This window comes from Notamacropus eugenii, chromosome 5 (assembly GCF_028372415.1).
Source record: "Notamacropus eugenii isolate mMacEug1 chromosome 5, mMacEug1.pri_v2, whole genome shotgun sequence".
Lineage (NCBI taxonomy): Eukaryota > Metazoa > Chordata > Mammalia > Diprotodontia > Macropodidae > Notamacropus > Notamacropus eugenii.
In genome coordinates this window covers 137288529-137304297 of record NC_092876.1, presented here as the reverse complement: position 1 = coordinate 137304297, position 15769 = coordinate 137288529, and the positions used below count along the sequence as shown (strand labels likewise).

The 15769-nt window shown below is 38.8% G+C and overlaps 1 protein-coding gene across 7 annotated transcripts in view; it reads right to left on the bottom strand.

Annotated features, from left to right (window-relative positions):
* CADM1 (cell adhesion molecule 1) overlaps positions 1 to 15769 on the bottom strand; it is a 356429-nt gene that overhangs the window by 290398 nt on the left and 50262 nt on the right. Inside the window, exons 2-3 of one of the 7 annotated variants that reach the window (XM_072611033.1) lie at positions 4789 to 4873; positions 215 to 357 (exon numbers count right to left, since the gene is read on the bottom strand). The exons of 5 other annotated variants lie outside the window; for them this stretch is intronic. In XM_072611033.1, the coding sequence (XP_072467134.1) occupies positions 215 to 341 (127 nt within the window). In that variant the 5' untranslated portion in view covers positions 342 to 357; positions 4789 to 4873. Of the gene's footprint in view, positions 1 to 214; positions 3479 to 4788; positions 4874 to 15769 lie in introns of those variants that run through there. One more of the 7 variants, XM_072611037.1, reaches the window with a different exon arrangement.

Sequence of the window (15769 nt, the reverse complement as noted above, 5' to 3'; positions counted from 1 at the left end):
CTGTCCTTAAATCAACAAATGTCACTTTCGCCTTTCATACACACTTGATCATTTTCTATTGTGCACTATAGTTATTTGTGTACATTTCATCCGAACAGAAGTCACCTTTCTCTAATGTATACACACCTACTCCATCACTTAGAACATTCTCTTTGGTATCACAGCTATGTGTGTCCATATATTTTTGTTGAATTTTAAGTTGGAAGAGACCTACCTTCCTCTTCCCTGAAGCTTGAATTCCCTCTGCATTGGCCACCAGCGGTCATCCACTCACTTGGAAAGCTCCAGTAACAACAGGGAAATGATGCAGTCCAATTCTCTTTTCTGGAAACCTGTGTCATGTCGACCTTCCCTGTACTGAGTCCAAATCTACCAGTTAGTAGTTTTCTCCTTATTAGGCTGTAAGCACTGAAGGGCAAGCTCTGTGTCAACTCTCTAACCTCCAGCAAGTCACTAAGTGTCTTACACAGAGAGTGGGTATATAATAAATGTTTGTTAAATAGGAGTTTACATGCTGAAAAAAAAGTAGCTCTGAGAATTCCCCAGAAGCCTTCTATTTCCAAAATAATCTGGTGATAAGGATAGTTATTGACAAAGAAAAGGAAGAGATGGTTCAGAATGTTGTTTTCTCAAAAGCAAAACCTTGAATGGATTGCTGTTAAACAGGCTACAAGACAACAAATGGCATCTGGCATGAGTCACCAAGTTCATCTGGTTATTCCAATGGCCTCATAAATGTAGTGTCCTCACAGAAAAATAAACGTCACCAATGGGCCACCAACAACAAATTGTTGCCTATGGGTGTGTCTTAGAAGTGGTAGCTACCCTCACACTCCTCCAAATTGCTAGAAGAGTTAGTAGACTCTTAAAACATAATCTCTCTTAAAACCACAGAACGAAGTAGGGGCTGACTGGGGGCAAATGAACACAACTGTGCCCAATGTATCACTTGTTCCAACCCAGTCCATGATCCAATCAAATTATCCAATTACTACTCATTATCAATTCCTACCTGCATCTAATCAAGGCTTTTAATTCTATAGAATCATTTCCCTCTCCACCCATTTTACTATTTGCTTCATTTCTGGAGTATTTTTTCACTTCTTCAAAAAAAATCTGTGGTTTCATCAGTGTGGGGTTATTCCCTTCATTGCTGCAGATCTGAAACCCTTCCACGCCTCGGTGAACAGTCTTAATGAGTTTTTGTGGCCAAAAATATTCCTCAGCTGGTAACCAGAGTTCTGGTAATGAGCCTCTCCAAATTTAGCTAGACCAGGCCTCAGATGATAGACAGTTCGTCACCATGCCTGTGCTCAAAGTCTTTCCAACCAGGAGGATAGGGTTTATGCACCCTCCACACAAGCTGGGAGAACTAAACAGTAACCACCAAGCCAAGGTGACAGGGCATCATAGGAGAGCTTTGGTGGGGTTATTGTTATATTTTAGCAAGTGACAGCACAGAAATGTGGAAACTTCCCTTGAGTAGAGAAGTTTCTAAAATTTTCTCCTAAAAAGTTTACCTAGTTCTTTCTGCAGGTTTTAAAAGTAAAACTGCTGGTATGTATTTGGAACCCAGAAACTTGTCCTAGCTTCCTGGTAGTTAAAGTTGGCTCAAAGATAGCCAAGGCCAGGGCCCAGAAGAAAATTCTCACACTAGAAAACAATGCTGTGATAAGCCTTTGTTTACAATAGATCTTAATTCCTTAACCTTCACAGGAGAAAGCTGTAAAGTCTTTGGCACCTGGCTAAAAATAGCCCAAGTAGAAGCAGGTGACAGAGATGAATGTTTCCAGAGACACTATACAAAGCCTTGAAATTTAGTAGACTGTAGTATCTTGTTTTTGAGGACAAGACAGGTAGAAGGAAAACTACTCCTAGTACAGAACCAAAGTTTGCAAAGGCTGCTGGAAAAGCAGCCATAGGATAACAAAAGGAACACTGAATTTGAGATCAGGAGACATGGGTTTGAATACCTGACTTCTTATTTGTTATCTGTGTGACACTGGACAAGCCACCTAAATTCTTCAGCCTTCAAACTTCCTCATCTGGAAAAAAAGGGGTTGTTTGAATTACGGGATTCTCTATTTTACTGTTAGTATCTGATGACTGAGAAAATATATGATGGCAAAAAAGCTACTATGAATTCTCTGCAATGCTTTTAAAGGAATCTGTATTTTATAATCACATTAGTATTTAAATAGCAACACAAGTAATGGACTATTCCTGTGCTATAAGAAACAATGACTGATGAATGCAAAGAAGCACAAGAAAACTTACATGAATGGATGCAAAGTGAAGCCAGCAGAACTGGGAGAACAACACAATAACTATAGCACTGCACGTAGAAGGAACAAGATAATCAAACCTTAATGTTGCAAAATTATGCTGATCAAGCGTGGCCCCAAAGAAGAGACATAAGAGGGTACCTCACCCTGCCTCTGCAGAAGTGGGGAGAGAAGGGAATAGGATTACAAAACACTATGCAGAACGTCAAATTTTTTGATATATTAATTTTTCTCAAACTGTCTTTTTTTCCCTTTTTTATACTTGGTTGTAAGAGATGGTTCTCTAGGAATAGGAGGGTAGAGAAATACATCAGGAAAAGAGTGATATGAAAAGGGATCAATAAAATTTAATTTTAAAAATAGTTATGTGTGTGTATGAAACTACCTATAGATGTTTGCATGTTGTTCATTTTGCTGAGTCCCACTACAATTTATATTTTATTGGAGTTAAAGATCACCATAATGCTATTTGGGGCATACAGACTCCTCATAAAAACTCATCAGGGCCCCAAAGGTTGCTAATCACTAGGGACTAGACTAGGTGATCTCTAAGGTCGCTGCCAGCTTTGATCCATTTCTCTACCCATGCCCTCTACAAACTCCTTTACTAAACATTTTAAAGATTTTCATACCCAAAGAACCTAGGTTCTGGCCTCCATTCTGAGTATCAGTCTGCAGAAACTAAGAGACTAATTTTCACAAGGATAAGGAACCAAAACATAGTTTCTATACACGATTCTGGTTTCTAGTTGTAAAATCCCTTTAAAGCATCTGGAAGAAGGATAAACTTAAAAGCACGCAAAATGTTTATAGCTTATGGCTCACGGTATCAATGGCATATATAGTAATAAAAGATTTTATAGTTACAGAAGCTCCTTGAGAGCAGGAACTATTTGCTTTGTGTCTTTGACTCCCCAGACCCTATCATAAGTACCTGGGGCATAGTAAGCTCTTAATAAATGCTTACTGATTGCTATTCATTGAGCAACTGTAAGCAGTAAGGTACACTGAGGGAGAGACAGGAGGCAATATATGCCAGCTAAGTCAAACCACCACAACCTCCATCACCACACCCTACCATCCTCTCTTGCAGACCCTGACCCCAAACCCAAGAATCCTGGGAATGAGAATGCTTCCCAGCCAGCACCATCAGCCATAACCCTGGCAAGCAGCCGCTGCTCCTGCAGGGGCTGCAGTCACAGCTAGTGAAGACTCAGAAAAGAAACATCTTGCCACCAAAGTCCTTGACACTGCCAAATGGTTCAACATCAGAAACCACTATCATTTTATCAGAAGAAATGATGTTAGAGGCTTTGCCTCTGCACCCTAAGAACCATGGGACTTTCTCATGCAACTTGCAGCTGAAACCTTCCATGTAGTATCTCCCCATTAGAATGTGAGCTCCTGGGGAACAGGGACTCATTTCTCTATTTGTATCTCTAGCACTCTGCACATAATAAATGTTTTATTTATTCATTCAACTGAACTAAACACTCATTAAGCACCTACTATACGCAAGGTATTGTGAATACTGAGACAGAATGGACAAAATCTATTCTTACTCACCTTTGTTCTCTGCACTCCAACCAAACTGGACTTCTTGCTGTTCTCTCCCAATCTCCTGGGCACCCTCCCCTTCTCTTCCCCCATGCCTGGAGCACATTTCTCCTCCTGAGAATCCCAATCCCCCTTCAAAGCTCAGCTCAAGCACCAGCTTCTACAGAAAGTGATTCCAGATTCCCCCTACCTGCTTATGTCTCCCAAAAAAACTGCCTTGTATCTATTTTGTGTATTCTTATTTACATATGTATTATCTTCTCCAAAAGAGTAAAAGCTCCGGAATGGGAAGAACTATTTCATTTTTATCTTTGTGTCTCCAAAAGACATAGCAGGGTATGGTATATGATAGGTGCTTAATAAATGCTTCTTAGTTATACCAAGGGATAATGTAAAAAAGGGGGGTAAGGGTAAGAAGTCTAGACAACAGATTCTTAGGTTGGATCCAAGGGGTTAATGGATTAAAATTACATCTTTATTTTAACCAACATCTAAGTAAAATTTAGCATTTCTTTCAATTATGATTTCTTTTAGGTTCTGAGAAGGGGCCTGTCTATACTGCAATACAAAAATACTTAAGTCTAAAAAAAGTATTATGAGAAGGGAGATAACACTGGGGTAGAAGGGTGGGGGGAAATGGAGAAAAAAAATCAGGTAAGCCTTATTGGAAGAAGTGGCACCATGTGAGTCCCACAACAACCCTGTCCAATAGATATTCACAGACCATTTGAACTAAAAGAGACCTGAGACAATCAAAATCCCTCTTCTCCAAATCCCTTCAATTTACAGATGAGGAGGGCTGTGAGGCCCAGTGAGGTTAAGGGATTTCCCCAAGGTCCCAGGGCCAGTAGCTAAGCCAGAGCTTAAACCCAGACTTCGGACTTCTGGTATGGTACTCTTTATCCCAAGTTTTATAGATGGAGAGGCTACGTGAATAAACACTTACTGGAATAATTCTTTGCTGAAAAAGCTTCCAGATATGACTTACTGGAAGAACTTGGGAGGTGTGACTACTGAACACTGCAGGTGATCTGCAAAAAAAAAAAAATAAATCACACACAAAGGAGATGCCTCAGGAACTAAAATTAAATAGATGTACAAAATTTCAGAAAGGAGAATAAAGTGCTTTCTTCAGACTCTAGGCCAATGAACCCACTCAAGCATTTCATTAAAGTTTATTTTGGACAGGTGTTACAGGTAGATAAGTTGGGTCCAAACCTGAGTATGTGAAAGAACACAAGCTAGACTGCATTGGGGAAACTGAGCCAATGTCTTCAATGATTCCAAACTGCTGACTCCAGCAAAAGTCTATCTCTAATACTAATACTTTCTCAGGGATGCTCTATGGTATCAGATCATGGAAAAATAATATTTCAGTAGAATTAAAATGTCAACTTAAGTCTTCATTAAGAAAAACTTAACATCAAGAACTAATTTAGTCAGACAACATCTGGATTACTGTGTCCAGCTGTAGGTATCACATTTTAGGAAGTACACTGACAAGTGAGAGCAGCAGCATGATAAAGTGAGATAGATAGTGAACTGGCCTATTAGTCATAAAGCCCTGGTTTTGAGTCCTACTTCTGACACATGCCAGTAGTGTGATCCCAAGCAAGGAATTTAACCTCCTCATGCTCCAGGCAACCCTCTTAAGATTGTAAATTGTAGAAAAGATGCCAACATGCATTAGGAGTGGGAGTTTACTATACCAATGAAATCACAGGTAGAGTCCTTATCCCTATCCATTGACAAATTAAGGCTACATACTGATGAAGGCTAACTAGGAAAGTGAAAGTAATCAAAATCAGGCATATGAAACTCAGCTGAAGGATGTCAGATAAAGAACAGGGAGTGAGAGAAAGAGACAACAATCATTTTCAAATACCTGAAGGCCTGTCATGGAGATGAGGAAACTGGACATGTTTTACTGAAGGTCAGAGCTAAAAGCAAGCAATGAAGAGCGCTGCTCAATGTGCTTAGAACGGCAGATTTCAGCTTCATACGATGACAAACTTCCTAACAATTAAAGGGTCTAAAAATACAACGAGATATGCCTCAGGAGTAGTGAGTCCTCCACCTTCAGAATTCTTCAAATGGAGGCTCGGTGATCACTTCCCAAGGACATTAGGAATTGCTTCAGAATTGTTTGGACTAGGGGGCCTCTAAGGTCCCTTCTTTTAAGTCAGATTCTTTGAGTCTAGGCACAGCTACTTAGTGGCAGAGTAAGGGTTCACATCATGATCTTCTAACATCACTGCCATTATAAAATAAAGCACAGGTACCTACCCTCCTACCCTCAAGCCTCACCGACAAATTATCAATAACGACTGAACCTTAAAAGTGAGGCCACCCTCCTCATTTCATAAACAGAGGAGCTGCTTTCCTGAACTCTCTCTACCAATATAAGTTCATCAATCAAAGGTTAGAATCAGACACAATTATTTTCACTCTTGGTTAAGTGTAGCCTGGCTATCTCTGCCATGCAGAAGATATGTGGTAGCAGATTTTCCCCAAGTTTTTTACATGAGGAGCCCAAGCCCGATACAGACCGCTTGCTCATCTTTAATGCTTTTCCCAGACCTTCAAGGCAGAAGCAATTCCATCATCATTTTCAACTGTCCCTTCCCCCAATTAGTAAGAAAGATATCTCCCTACCATCCAGCTCTCTCCACCTGAGCTGGGTCCTAGGGAAGAACCTCTGTTGCTCTCACTCCATCTTCCAGTGAACGAAAGCAGGAAATCTACTCTAAAAGGTCAAGTCATCTGCTAAGTGTAACTTCCATCATCTCCTATATCCCAAAGTAGTAGAGTCTTGGTGAGTTCCCCAGCATGAGGTGGCATAAGTGAGCCCAGCTATCCTATGAGGCCATGCTGGTTCTTTGGTCTTCTCAACAAAGACTAGTAGCAAGGAGAGGGAGATAATCAACATCAACTAAGACAGCCGCTGGGGAATGGATTCCTGAAATTCTGGGCATACTTCAAATCTATCTTGGACTTTTGTCAACAAGAAGGCTTAGGTTTCACCTTCTTCTGTCAACACAAAAATTAACAGCAACTTAAGAAGACTAAAAAAAAAAAATTAAGTTGTGTGAGTCATCGAACAGGCTTCATTACACAGTTTGTATCATTTTAATACATATTTTTAAAATCCTGAATGTTTTACCAGATGGAGAGTATCTATATTTTGACACTGATGGATCTCTAATGCTTTCAAGAACATGGGATAATCTTTCCACCAAGGAAAATGAAGCTGTTTCATAACTTCTCAACATAGTTGAGTATTATCTATGTCTTTCCCTAAGAATCAAAGGCAATCTACCCTGTATACACTAGAAGATTGCTTCAGTCCTTTAACATCTTGGGGGTACCAAAGCAGTACCCTATGCTGGCACCTCAATTCTCACTACACAACCAGCCCATGTCCTTTTCTAACTTGTGGTTTTTTGGTCTTGATTGGTGATTTGAGCAGTGGAGGAAGCTCCTAGTAAGGAAATCTTCCAAAAGCAAGTTAGTTACCTATCCTGCAACTCATAGCCTTAAAGTGTTGCCTGCAATACTGGGAAGTTAAGATACTTTCCCAAAGTCACACATCCAGTGTGTCAGAGGCAAGAATTTTCTACTTACATATATCCTTAGTAATATCTTTTATGTCATTTCTGGAAAGCAAGTCATCACATCAGATATATGCTTCAGTTGACTTGCATCCATTACCTTTACATTGTCCACAAGATTGCTAAATGATTTAGATTCCTCTGTCCAATCATAAAACTTCACTGGAAAAACACTAATGTGGGAGAGATGGCATAGCAGGCCGTTTGGAATCACTGAAAAAATAATGTACAATTTCCTATATACAATTCAGCCAAAACTCCTACTACTCAATTTTAGGCTCAGCTCACAAACCAAATGCAGTGCCTCACTGATACATACATATTCATGTGAACTACCTGGCTACTTGTCATTGCCCGGGTAATATGGAACTTTGTTTTTTTTTTCCTCTTTATTTTTGGGGGCAGAAGGCAAGATCAATCTCTTTTACCTTACTACGGATTTCACAGAAGAAGCTCTGCAATGTTCTAGGACTCTGCAATTGGTACAATGTCATCTATGAATAGAAGCATTTTAGGAAATAGGAAATCCTCCTTTGGTTTGGCCTCTGCAAGGAACATCCTCTAACACTAGCAAGTACCTTAGGTGGATATGTCTCCCTGCATTACATCTTAGCTGATGTTAATTCTTGACAGATCATTGACCTAAGTTATGTCCATACTTGCATCTGTCAGAATTTGGTTCCATTTTAAGGTATATATGAGAGACACCTTTTTTAAAAAAAGCCTTTTAGGCTGCAGTTTTATCAAATATCTTTTGCTTTTTTTTTTTTTTTAAATTGAACAGCAGGCAAAGTAAGATCTCATTCTCTACACTTTTCATTAAATTGTGATTATAAAGATGTAATCTGCTTCAGGAAATCATCTGCAAATGCTTGCCCTGTTTGCTTCTTACATTTTTATCAAGGTTACCCTAAATAAATGCATAGACCATTCTCCAGTATTTTAAGGATGAGAAAAGTAGGGACATGAATTGGTAGTTACTGATGTCTTTTCAGTCATCTTTTTAAATAAAAGAACCATCTGTGATCTTTTCCATGCTTTTGGAATTTCAGCCCTCTGAAGTAACTTGAAAATTCCTTCTTGCCTTTGAAATTTATTACCTCTAAGCTATTTTCTGGTATATATTTGGACAGGTTAAACCATTCTTCCTGACTTTACCCTCCTAGGGATCCTCACTTCATGAGGTACCCCAAGCGCTGAGGTGGGAGAAGCCAAATATGGTGTTTCTGTTATCACCGGTGAAAAAAAGATGACTATAAAAATTGGGCACGTCACTTCCATTTCTCATTTATTTTGTTGCACTATCTTATTCCATCTTCAAATGTTCTGAGAACAGTCTGCTAAAGCTGAATTTCGTAACAACCCCTCAACTGGATGATTTTCCCTGTTAGGTGCATTTCACAGTTTTATGAGGCAGTAGTCCTTCCATATTCTGTTCTGTAATATTCTGCAAATTAGCTTGGTATGACCCTTAGTAGCCAAGTCAATTTGTTTAGCACAGAGATTATATATTGACTGACTGAGGTGACTTCTGTCCACCTCATTTTAAGGATGACATTGTACTGGTTAAGCTTTTCTCCAAGTGGTGATAGTCAGAATCAATATCTTTACTTTTATCCGTTTCTTCTTGGTTTGGATCTAAAAGTTTGCTTAAACAAAGGTATAACAGACTGCTTAAACACACAGGGTTGGAACTGATAAACTTATAAAAGATCTTTTCACATTTATTCTTTCTTCTAATTTGTTATTTACTTTGACCTTTATTCTAATCAGGAAAATACCTGACTGCACACAGACAGCTGATTCTGAAACGACTGGAATCAGTCGTTTTTCTGTCAGACATAGTCAATTAAATTTTTATGATGCTATTTGAAGTCTTGCCACGACTGGCACATTCTAACTCTCTTCTCAGAGAAACTATTTCTGATACACAGATACGAGGCTTCTTGATTAACCAACAAGCTTTGGCCTCTTTTATTTCTTGATCGCAAATCTTATTTTCCAACATAGTGTTTTAGCATCAGCCCTATGCCCTGAAGTTTCAAAGTATACATTGAGCTAATCTAGAGGATTTTGTAAAATTATTATGTTTCTCATACTCTATAAGGAATGTTATAGCACATAATCCAGGATATATTTGTAATAGATGCTAACTCCAGTGCCAACACCTGAAATATCTACTAAATGATTTGACCAGGACTTTGAGGATAGACTTTTTTCCATTCATATCAAAAGTTTCTATTCTACACTAAATTTGGGTGATTTTCTTCACCTTGGGATATACTGCTGCCTTTATGCTAAAATGCACCAAAACTAACCTTTCCTGTTATTATCTTTTACTTCTCTCCTTGGATTCCTCTGACCCCTCTATCTGCCTCATTTGTGAATAATGGCACTAAATTGGAAAATACTCATTTCGAATTAGTGATCCCTCTACTCTATCTCTTTTAATTGTGTTTCAAAATCTTAAGAGATCTATTTGCTTACACTCCTCTTGAGCAACAAAAGGAAACATGACCAAGTATCCCAGGAAATTATGTTTCTAAGTTTGACCTCAGAGACTGTGTGACTTAGGCGAGTCACTTATAATGTCTGTCTGCCTCAGTATCTTCCACTGTAAAATAGAGATAATAACAGCACCTACCTCCTAGGGTGGTTGCAAGGATCAAATAAGATAATGTTTTTAAAGGGCTTAGGACAGTGTCTGGCATATAGCGGGGCTTAATAAATGCTTGCTTCCTACCTTCTGGTTTTATTTATAGCAAGAATTCCCTCATCAACCAACAAGGATTTATTAAGCACCTATTATGTGCCTAGTGTTTCCATTCCTCCTAAAATATGTCAAACTGGTCACTGAACACAAAATGAGCATTAAGTACACTAATTGTTAACATGCTCTATAAGTGAGACAAAAATTGCTTCAAGTGAACTCAGGGCAAAAAGTGTCCAGGAAAACCTACAAAAGTAACACTAGAATGCTGGACCTGGAATCAGGAAGACCTGAATTTAAATATGGCCTCAGATACCTACTGTGTGACCTTGGGCGAGTCACTTAAGGTTTAAGTTAAGCCCAGTTTGCTTCAGTTTCCTCATCCATAAAATGGGGATGATAATAACGGCTAGTATCTACTTCCCAGAGTTGCTATTAGGATCAAATGAGAGATTTACAAAAGGCATAGCACATTGTCTAGCACATAGTTGGTGCTTTAAGAATGCTAATTTTTACTATTATTGAATTACAAAGCCAGAAGAAGGTTCATTTTTAACTATATACATAAGTTTCTTTGGAGTAAAAGCTCTCTAACATGAAAATTAATTAATCCACCTTCCTCAGTGACGAAAATTGCAGGAAAGCTGAAAAAGTCTTACAGCAAAATGTTTTTACAACTTAGTAGCCTCTTCCACAATGGAAAAACACCACCCTTAAGTCTTTCTCTGGCAAAAAAATAGAAGGTGACAATTGAAATGTTCCTCCTTGTTAGAGGAAGAAACCTGCTAATTCATTTTGTGCATACCACGGTGAAGCGTTTCATAGATTCCTAAGAACATTAACATTTCTAACCATTCACAGAAGTTTGTATTCAAGGATCAAATTGACAGTGCATGCATGCTCTGCATTTTTAAGTGGAAGTGCCAATAATTGGTAGCATCCAAAAGCAACTCCACAGTTCAAGTAAACACCCTGTAAGAAGAGGTACCATGTGCTTCTGCCTTTCACGTTTAACATCCTGCAAGTGGCACAGTAGTATTCTTAATAATGACGAAAGTTTTTTGTTTTTATTTCCCAGATGGCTAGGTTGTTTGTGAGGATATGTAGAAGGTAGGGTGGGGAGTTGGTATTCAAATCTGTGGAGGAAAAATAGGTATGGTCGGTCATACCAACAAAGCCAAAGAGCTCATCAAGCATTCTTTAAAAAGACATCCCAAAAGGCTATAATGGTATGCCACTAAGTATTATTGTTATTAACAAGGCTAATACGACAAGCTTAGGTGGGGTTTTTAATTGCATTCAGCAAATTCTACTTTTAAGTCCAAGTCATGTTCACAGAACCACAGAATTTGAGTTGGAAAGGAGCTTTCTGGTCATCTGCTACAAACTTCTCATTTTACAGCTTGGAGGCCAAAAATGTGAACTGATTTGTCCAAAGTCATATAAAAGGAAAGCAGATTGAAACCTGGGTTCTTTCATTCTAAATTCAGCCCTCTTTTCGTTACACTACATTCTACCTCTCTGTGTTTGGGTTTTCCATTCCATAATCAAAACCAATAACGTATTGTCAAACAAAATGCCCATGAGTTATAAAATAGTCAGAGCTCTGACCTACAGTAGCACTTTAAGGGATGGTTCAAAGGAAGCTCTCTCTCATTACAGGTCAACTTCATGGTACTAGTCAGGTAGAAATAATGGCTAAAGTTTTCAAACTCAACAGTACCTGGATCTACCTGATTAATGTTAACACCTAAAACAAAGAGAAGTCTGCAATGAAGTTGTTTGAACATTGTTTATGAAAGCCTAGCAATTATTAGCACTTTAAGTGTATAGCTGAGGTCTCCCTAAACCCAACTAAATAACAAAACTCCTATTTTGTTGTTCTAGCTCATACTCAATTTAACAGTAATTTGGACTTAACTTATATGAAATCATACCATTAAAGAACAAGAAGAGCCCTTAGTGATCACCCAATCCAATTCTCTCACTTACAGGTGAGTAATAGGAGGTCAAGGAAGGCTAGGGATCTTATTTGAGATTACAAATCCAGTTGGGGCAGTCATAACTTGAACTCTACATGAAGTCCTAGACTGACTAGTCCAAAATTCTCTCCATGTAGTATGTATTTAAAATCTCATCTACCCATTCAGAAGGACACAGGATAGGGCTAGAGCCTATCCAGCATGGACAACTTGCTTTCTTAAGGCCCTATTCCCTTTGAAGTTCAGCAACCATCCAGACAAGACTTTTAAAGACCATGTCCCTCAGCTTTAGGACTGAGTAAAAACTCACCACATCTATATGGCCCTAGGACATATTTTACATCCCATCCACTCTTATACCAGTGACTACTCAGGGTAGGCATCTTGTCATCTGATACCACATTTATATTCTGTCCCCTTCTTCCATCTTATGCTCTTCCTTTGGGAATAGTAATTAAATCAATCCTATCATTACTATCGGAAAGGGTGTGACAATCAATTGTCTTGCGGCTCATTCATTGTGTAGACTAGGTCTGACTCCTCTCCCTGGCCATCACTCCCCTACATGTGTAATATCCCCATATTGGTATGTAAGCTCCTTGAGGTCAGGAATTTTGTATTTCTATCCTCGGATTCCAACACAGTGCCTGGAACATAGTTTACTGACTAATTATTTTGCCATAAAGACAAAATCAGGGTCTTGAAACCTCTGACAAAGGTATGTTGACAGAAGATAGAAGGCATCAGAAGATGGTATCAAGAATACACAAGTCCCAGAATTTCCAACATGTCTTCACCACTGCCTAAGCTTTTTGATGTGTGCCTTATATAGACTTCTACTCAAGGCTCTCCCCAGAGACACAATAAAGGAAAAGCAAACCTGGACAAGAAAAGCCACCCAGGCAACCAGACTCCTCAGAGACACACTGCTGAGTCTTCCATGGAGATCTCGTCTCATCCCTCTCTTCCTCCCTTCTCCCCCCAGCCAGTTTATAAAATTCAGGCCTAACTACTAACCTTATTAACCTGTTTTACATAGGCTGGACACAAGCAACTACCAAGGGAAGAGAAAGACTCATGCCCCTCCGCAAATTAACTGTCAACTTACCAGAATTTCTGCTGGTTTCCTGAGTAGAGATAGCAACATTCTTCATAATATCAAGTAAACATTTTTAAATGACACATTTAAACCCTTAAATGACACATGGCATAAACCCCAAACAGTTTTTTGCATTTAAAAAATTCCCAGGTTTCAGGTTAGATAGGATTTCAAAAACTGTTCCTATTTTTGTGGACATATCAAGTTGCAGTTCAGTAATTCTGCCTAGGTTGATTGGAACTAGTAATTCTGAGTGGTGGGAGGGAGGGAAAATCTAGTACCTTTTGTCTTGTCAGACAATATTTAAATAATTCCATTCCCTTTTATTTAAATAATTAAGCAACTGCAAGTTCATTGGAAAAGCCCTTACATGAATCTAAAAGTAAGCTTCCAAGAAAAGTAAAGCAGACTTAAAAGCATCCTCCAAATCTGGCCTCTGAGAGGAAAGCCACACTAAGAAATTTCAGTTTGGAAGGTAAAGCTTTGTAAAATTATAAGCCACTGAAAATTGGAGTTGAGAATGGAAAGTATCATCTCAACCATAACTCTAATAAAAACAGCTAATGAATAAGTGCATTCTGGCAAGAATAAATAAAAATTGCAAAGCCTGATATGGACAGTGTAGCATACAGAAAAGAATTCAAGTGAGTAAACATCAAATGAAGGATTATCCTGATTTATGAAGAATCCAGTCCAGCAAGAAATTGAACTAGGGACCTTCCATATCCAAGAGCAAAGGGACCTACCTGGAGAGCATATGAAAAATATTTCCAGTTTAGTTATTTTGTTCCCCTTGTAAGCCTCAGTTGCATGGGCAAGAAACTGATGTACCAAAGAGTAAGTCTCCTCAGAAGAAGTCCCCCATGACCAAGCCCAGTCAGGACTGCTTTGAAACCAAAAGGATAAACTACACTGATTCATTTATGGCTTTTTATGTTCATTCATTTTCAGTCATGTCCAACCCTTCATGACCCCATCTGAAGCTTTCTTAGCAAAGAGACTAGAGTGGTTTGCCATTTCCTTCTCCAGCTCATTTTACAGACGAGGAAACTGAGGCAAACTGGATTAAGTGATTTGCCCAGAATCACATGGCCTGTAAGTGTCTGAGACCGGATTTGAACTTGGGTCTTCCTGACTTCAGGCCTAGTTCTCATAGAGCCACCTACCTGTCCCCATTTATGGTTAGGCAGCTGATGAATCTTGTTTAACACTGGGAAGAGTCACTATAAGACTGCAACTTTGTCAGGAGCTGAAGTAACTTGTTAGCATTTATTTTTAACATAATAGGATGTAAGAGTCAGAGGGAACCTTCGTCTTTTGGCCAGTCCCTTTATTTTACATATGAGGAAGCCAAGTTCCAAGATTAAGTGACCTGACTATAGAAATATATCTGTACACTATGGTCAACATACATACAAGATGGACTCAAAATTCAGGTGTGACATATTAATTGATTCTATCAACATCCAATTTGGTTTGGAACTTGACTGCCAAAAAGGCTATACGGTCAGACAATCAGTAGTCTTCCCAACGCTACCTTTAGAGATTTGGTTAATACACTTTGTGATCAAACGGTATATTATTGGGGCATTACAGATCATTACAGATCATGAAACTAGGGAGCAAGAGACCTGAGGTCTATTCTCAGTCCTTCCACTAACTAGTTTTGTGACCTCAACTAAGTGATTGAATTCCTTGGGTCTCAGTTTCTTCATCGGTGAAATGCAGCAGGTATGCCATGACCACTTTGGCTCTGAGGAGTTTATGTATCACCAAACAGCACCATCAAAGCAGCAAGCAATTGAAAACAAAACAATCCTTAAGTTTCCTCTCTGTCCCGTATTTAACAATTTGAACAATCCATGTATTTCAACCTTCCTTTAAGTCTGTCTTATCAACATACCCACCAAAAAGCCTCAATACTACCAATAAAACCAAACTAATGTGTTTTTTTCTACCCAAATTAACTGTAGCCCCCTTTTAAAGGGGTCCAGAAACAATGTGTTCCAAGCTAAACTTCACGTGTTCCCAATTTCAGATTTCTAGAATCTAGATGCCTAGCCTAACAAGATTTATTTTGTAAAGGTTTCTTTGGCTACTAGACTGATCTAGACGCTCAACTCAAATGGATTTTCCTTACTTATTTCTAGCATTGCTGACATGTATCTAATAAAGATCTATTAGGTTTTTAAAATTCATCAGAGGGTTTCAGAGTTAGAGCCTTTTTTGCATCATTTTAGCTTATGACGCTGCATAGCAAGGATCCTCAATTCACTTAATCACTCATCATGTAAACAAAGAAACCTCTTGAGAGCCAAAGAGCAACATGTGCATGGATTTGCAATGCATAAGGAGTTTTTTTCATGGAAACAATGCAATCTATTCAGTAGAGAAGAGTATGCTATGCCAATTAAATACGTTGGGTTCCATAATTGTAACTGCAATAATGAATGGAAAGGAGTGTTATTGCTGCACAATGCAGTTCTGTATTCCATTCAGTGATTTGTCTCGTCTGCTTCCAAGTA